General features: G+C 41.2%; 1 protein-coding gene across 1 annotated transcript in view; it reads left to right on the top strand.

The window, feature by feature from the left end:
* Positions 1 to 361: 361 nt before the first annotated feature.
* malrd1 (MAM and LDL receptor class A domain containing 1) overlaps positions 362 to 6968 on the top strand; it is a gene marked incomplete at its 5' end in the record, with an annotated part of 149594 nt that continues 142987 nt past the window's right edge. Inside the window, one exon of the mRNA XM_080751770.1 lies at positions 362 to 431. Coding sequence (XP_080607896.1) covers positions 362 to 431 — 70 coding nt within the window. The remainder of the gene's footprint in view (positions 432 to 6968) is intronic.

The following is a 6968-nucleotide window of genomic DNA, read 5'->3' as shown; positions in this document are numbered from 1 at the left end:
TGCCACTCTGACATCACGCTCTGACTTAACTGTGATGTCACACTAACATAATCCCTTTTATGCCCATATATGGAGTTCCCTGATGTAATCAATATTAATGATTCCCTGTTAGAGAGATCCCTGTGATGCTAGGGGGAACAAATCCCTTTTATGCCCATATTTGGAGATATAGAGATCCCTTTGATGCCAGGTGAACAAATCCCTTTTATGCCCATATATGGAGGACCCTGATGGCCACATCACTGTGGCCTCGCCCTAAAGGGCGAGGTCGCTTGTCGCCCTGAGGCGTCTTACTAGTCAGTATATTCTGGTGGAGCCTGCAGTACCATTGCGGCTCTAGAATCCACCACTCCTGAATGAAATGTCTGGTACTGTCTGGTACAACGCACAGGTCCTGGGCCTGGTGACAGCAGGAGTGGACCTGGTGAGAAGTAGGAGGAGCCCGGCCCGGAGTCAACCCACAGAGTACTCGCCAGATTGGTTTACCACCCATAACATAAGTATAAATAAATGCATTTGAAATTAAATAAAATGTTTACATTTCAAGATTCAAATTAAAAAATATACTAGTATGAGATTCCAATTCAAAAATCGCAAAGATAGCGGAAATAGCAACGATGAGTGCGAGATAAAGTGGTGCAGTAGCAATAACAAGTCCTACTGGAAGCGTTAAGTCTCCTTTCAATATTTCTGGGGGCGTTATTTCGTCTTTCTCTGGTGTTATTGGTGTTACCTCCATGATGTTTTCTTTTTTTGCAACTTATTCTTTTATTGAATATCAATATTCATCACAAAAAAAATTCTGGAATACAAAACAAATTATAGAATACTGTACATTAGTATAGACAACATAAGATGTATGATACAACAACAACGACAACAACAACAAAAAAAAGAAATGGGCAAACAAAGAGAGGAAAAAGAGAGAGGGGAGGAAGGGGGGAAAGGGAGGAGGGGTGTCCTGCTAGACCTCTATACGTGCAAAAGGCGCCCACATTTTATTGTATTGTTCCTTTTGTAGCCTCGCCATATAGGTGATTCTTTCCATGTCTCTAATCTCTTTCCCTTTGCTCAGCCATTGATCATGAGTTGGTGGGTGTGCACCCAGCCAGTTAATTGTAATGGTTTTCTTGGCTGCTGTTAATAGTATTTGAAGGAGGTAGATATTTTTCCTGCCTTCAAAGCCTGTTGGTATAATCCCTAAGATGGCTGTCTTGAAGTCTTGTGGTAATTGAGTATCAAACACTCTATTAATGTCGTTAGAAACTATGTTCCAAAACCGCCTTAGCTTGGGGCATGTCCAAAAGATGTGTGTATGATTTCCCACCTGTTCACCACATTGCCTCCAGCATTCACTTGTGGGTCTGGTGCCTGCTCTAGCAGTCAGTAACGGGGTTTTAAAAAACCTAGTTATTATTTTCCACTGATATTCTCTCCAAGAATTGGAATTGGTTACTTTGTGTGTTTCATTTCAAGCGCCCGTCCATTCTTCCTGTGTAATCTCTTGTTGAATCTCTGCCTCCCACTTTGCTTTAATATAGAGGGTCTCACTGGGTGCCATTTCTAATACATTTTGATATAGACTGGAAATAACTTTTTCTGTCGAGACCCCATTTTGGGTATCTATCAGAAATGATTCTATTATTGAAGGGTTTCGAATTTTGTCCCAGTTTTCATGCCTTTCTAGAAAATGTCTTAATTGGAAGAATCTAAACAAGTCAGTTCTGGGTAGATTAAACTCATTTCTGAGTTGTTCAAAAGACTTTAGCTGGTTAGAATGGAATAATTGATGAACAAACTTCAGGCCTAACGTTCCCCACTGCCTAAACCCCGCGTCCAAATTCAATGGTGCAAAACCCCTCATACAACCAATTGAAGACAGGCTGGATGTTAACATGGGAAGCCCAAACTCTTTCCGCACTTCCCTCCATATTTTAATCGTGGTCCTGGACCATTCTCCCATGGCATCATCAATGATATTAAGTCCTGAAAAAGGAAATGAAGCCAGCTGTGCCTGAGTGCATAGATATTTCTCAATTTTTAACCATCTAGTGGACTTATCTTCCTCTATCCATGAGATTAACGGCCTGAGTTGAGACGCCCAAAAATAGTATCTGAAATTAGGAAGGGCCAATCCGCCGGCGGACTTGGCCAATTGCAGTGTTTTAAAACGAATTCTTGGACGTCTGCCTTGCCAAATTAATCTGGAGATTAGTTTGTTTAATGAGTTGAATGTAGAGGTGGGAACTGGAATAGGCAGCATTTGAAATGGGTTTAATAGTCTGGGTAATATGTTCATGCGCACTATCTCCACTCGTCCTATCAAGGAGAGGGGGAGAACCGTCCATCTGTCCACATCTTCCCTGATTTTATTGATAAGCCTAGAGTAATTTGCTTCATATAGTTGGTCTGATGTTCGAGTTATGTAAATACCTAAATATTTGATTCCATTATTAGGCCACTTAAAAGAGAAGAGAGATCTGGTTTGCTGAGAGATAAGCCCTCCAATGTCCATGGCTTCTGTTTTGTCTATATTGACCTTGTACCCTGAGTAACGCCCATAACTCTTTATTGTATTCAACAAGCAGTGTACTGATGTTCGAGGTTCTGTAATGTACAGGAGAACATCATCGGCATATAACGAAAGTTTATGTTCCTCCTCTCCAATTTTAACGCCTTTAATATTATTTTCATCTCTTATTAATTTGGCTAGAACTTCTATTGAAAGATTGAATAATAGAGGAGAGAGGCTGCAACCTTGTCTGCAACCCCTCTCAAGGGCGAACGAGGATGAAATATGTCCGTTTACCCGTACCGAAGCCCTCGGATCTGAGTAGAGTACTCTTATGCAATTTATGAATGTTGGACCAAATCCGAATTGTTCCAAAGATTGGAATAAGAACTCCCAAGAGACTCTATCGAAAGCCTTTTCTCCATCAAGCGACAGTACCATTAACTCTTTGTGTTCTCTCCGGGAGTACGCCATCACGTTCAAGAGTCTACGGATATTGTTTCCTGAGTACCTGGTGGGCATGAACCCCGTTTGGTCATTCGAAATCACCAGACCTATGAGTTCAACCTGCGGGCCAGTATTTCCATGATGTTTTCAAAGGTTTTCTTAAACTATACACCCAAAACAAGAATAGGCCGCTCGAATGACTTTGTCTGAGCTATTGTGTTTCTGTGTTATGTTTCCAGTGGGACTACAGTTCAGTGCAGCAGTGGCTACTTCTGATACTCGCCGTTCGGGAGTTGCCGTTCCAGACTCTATAAAGCATTCGGAGATTGTGGAATAGTTGTCTGGTTACGCGAGACTAGTGGAGAAGGGGAAAAATCAAACCATGAAGGGGGGAGTGCACCATGAAGGGTTAATCCTGCCCTGCCGGAAGTTATGCGGGAACGCCTACTGAGTGGCAAAAAAAACCTACTTTCTGGCCTTGACAGCCCATACATCCAAAACGAAAAGGCCTATCTGATTGCATTAAACAACGTTAAACTCAATTTGCCACTCGATTTGCCATTCACTTTATGCATACGCATACCCTCTATATTCAATGCGGCCCTCTGTAGTAAGTGTGGAAATATAGTGGCCCTCTCCATCATCAAAGTTGCCCACCCCTGGTATAGAACATGACATCTCTGAACACAGTCCAGTCAGGTATTTTATCAACCAAACTGTTCATGTGCCACAGCAATGGTTTATTGCTTCATATTACATATCTGGCCTGTGAGGCTGGTGATTTGTTTCCATCATGGCTAATGGCCACATTTCTCATTTCACAACACTGTCTCTTTGCTGTTGTAAGATAGCAGTCCCCATCATTGAAATTGACACACAGTCACTCATACTTGACCCTCTCATGTTCTTAACCCACAAACAGCCTCTCCGAGTTGAATTCATGCTAATGTATAAGACAGTTATGTGTTACGTATAGCCTATACTGTACATTCCTACGGTGATGCTGTCAGCTCATTATTCAAGCACACAGGGCTCACAGGAATTCCACTTTTCCTGCAATCCACAGTGAACAGTATACTGGATTTTCACTTTCACATATTTTGCATTGGAAATGATTATTCACCTTGTTAACTGGAATCCTACTGTTTTGGGGGGCTTGTTTTTGAATCAAGTGAACACAGCATTTGGTCATTATTGTAATATGTTAATATATTTTCAGTATCAATATTCAACCAGTGCTGTACAAGGTCACACTAACCCTAAAAACAAGTAGGGACATCTTACTAGTGATCAGAGACAGAGTTGGATGTGCTATAAAAGTTAAGTAAACAAAAATCCATCCATGCCAATTCATAACTGTATTTTGTTGTCATTGAGATGCATTCCAAAAACATCTTATTATGAATATTGCTTGTCCTTGACTTGAGTCTCTGGGCTCTATTTTGATTGTCTTAAAGGGGAAGACCACCCATTTTCAATATTGAACTATGTCATTAATATACCTTAGAGGAGTGTGGAAATTTAAAAAAAAGTTCCCCCTCTTCTGTGTTGCCTAGAACTGGAGGATTGATTTTGGGGTTTGTATTGTAAAGTACAACGGTGTGATGTCATCAAGTTGTGATTTGCAATACAAACCCCAAAATCAATCTTCCGGTTCCAGGCAACACAGAAGAGGGGAACTTTTTTTAAATTTCCACACAACTCCTCTAAGGTATAATACAGGGGTTGACACTAAGGTCTCAGAGGCACTTGCCCATCGGGCAAGTACAGGTCATGTTCTACTTGCCCGAAGGTAATGCCCACTTGCCCGAAAACGAAAAGTAAATCGTCCATTATAAAATGATAGGTACGATTTTAATTACCGCTCAAGTTAACACTTATTTCTTCACTTTCTGGGGCTGTGCGATAAAATGTCATACATCAATACCTCCAAATCCAAATACCAAATACTTTAGCTATGATTGAATGTCTATGGTTTCACACTTATTTTATATTTTTAAATGTAAAAAAACAGCACATCATAGGTAAATAGTGCTCTTATTTTACATTCCACAGACCAGAAGACACAGCGCACTGGCCACTTTCAGGTGTTTAGACAGATATCTCGTGTTGTGTTTATAGACATTTGTGTCCCCTCTCAAATGAGCACTTGCCCTGTCGGGCAAGCTGAAAGCCAACTTCACCTGCCCTGGCGTTTTATTTACCTGCCGGGGGCAGGTGGGCAAGCCTTAGTGTCAATGCCTGGTATATTAATGACATAGTTCAATATTGAAAATGGGGTGGTCTTCCCCTTTAAGTACCAGCTCTTAATGCATTAACTTGAAGGCCTGTCCGTGTCCATACACCGAACCTTTCATCGGAAAGGTCCGGTTCAACGACAAAATGTCGTCACTCACATCTTCTGAAAAAGCATTACCCCGAATTAGAGTTCGGAAAGCTGCACGTCGGAAAGTCTGAACTCACCGATGAAAGGTAAGTTAAGGCATAAGAGCTGGTACTTAAGACAATCAAAATACATAGCCCTCTGTCTCTGTCACTAAATCTTAATTACAGGTAGACTGAAATAATGCAGGTAATGTATACACAGTACTTTTAGTGTTAATGACATAACAGAGGCTGGGCTGGTTTCTGTGCCCCATCACACCAGTACCCTTTTAGCTTTCATTATCTGCCACGTTATTTACAGAACATGGCATAATGTTGGAGTTCACTTTAGTCAAAGTGTTACTACATTTATGTGGAGCAGCTGGATTGTTAGCTGATTGTTTTTCCACAAAGTGTCAATGAGCCAATGAGGCTAATACAGTCCAAAATGCTTGTACCTAGTACCTACCTTCTTTCAACACAATTGCAGAGTATAGGCTCCTAGCTCCACACCTCTGAATTGCCTCAAATAGATATAGTTGCTGTCAGACATAGTTGCTGTCACCAGAACATTTCTACATTTTATCTTTTATGTCTTGTTTTCCATAAATTAATGCCCTATTATATACTGTCATACGAAAGTAACAAAAATTGCCGATCTACAAACTCGTCATAGTGCGTTGACCTTCTGTTTTAGCTATTTCAGTTTTCTATTCTAAATCTTTTTGTGTAATAATGATGACATGCCCAAAATAGGTCAGATTGAAATGGTTAAGTCTGCCTGTGGATTTGATATGACCTTGTGACACAATAACTACATTGGATCCATTGGAACACAGGTTCTTTGTTACATTTCCGGAAAAGTAGCGGTTTTGTATATTACATATAGCAGGTTTCTACCCGACAGCAAAACGAAATGAACATTAATGAATGAGGCCACCTTGCCAGATGGCATCTTGATCACAGACGGGTAGCGGGATGGTGGAGAGATGAGCGAAATTGGATGCAACGACGAGGCTCAGGTGGTTGGTGAAGTCTGCAGGGGAGCAGTACAATCACCACTCATCTACACTTCTTTGATAGATTTCCTGTGCAAGGTATTAGGAAGCACACAGCTCTGAATCACACAACACAATAGTAACATTGCCGTCTTGAGGGTTTACTGTCAAGTAGTTATAGCTGTCAGATTGGATTTGAATGCGATGGGGAGTGTTCTTCTTCCCTTTGAATACATCCTAATTAAGAGTCTGTAGAAAGGCAGTGAGGAAAATGCCATTATGGAGACAAACAAGAGGAAGGCAACCACACTGCACCTGTAAATGTGAGCCCTTTGCACAAGGCAACCTAATCAGCTTTCACACATTTGAATGGATTTAACTAACAAGGCACAAAATTGGATTTTGCTGTGTGTGTGTGTGTGTGTGTGTGTGTGTGTGTGTGTGTGTGTGTGTGTGTGTGTGTGTGTGTGTGTGTGTGTGTGTGTGTGTGTGTGTGTGTGTGTGTGTGTGTGTGTGTGTGTGTGTGTGTGTGTGTGTGTGTGTGTGTGTGTGTGCACACGTGTGTGTCTGTGTATGCACGTGTGCGTGTGAGTGACACTTCTCACCAAATGTGGACCACAGTTTCAAATTCCTTTTTAACTTGTTGT

Source organism: Nannobrachium achirus, assembly GCF_963921795.1.
Source record: "Nannobrachium achirus genome assembly, chromosome: 21".
NCBI lineage: Eukaryota > Metazoa > Chordata > Actinopteri > Myctophiformes > Myctophidae > Nannobrachium > Nannobrachium achirus.
This window is presented reverse-complemented; position numbering and strand designations above follow the sequence as displayed.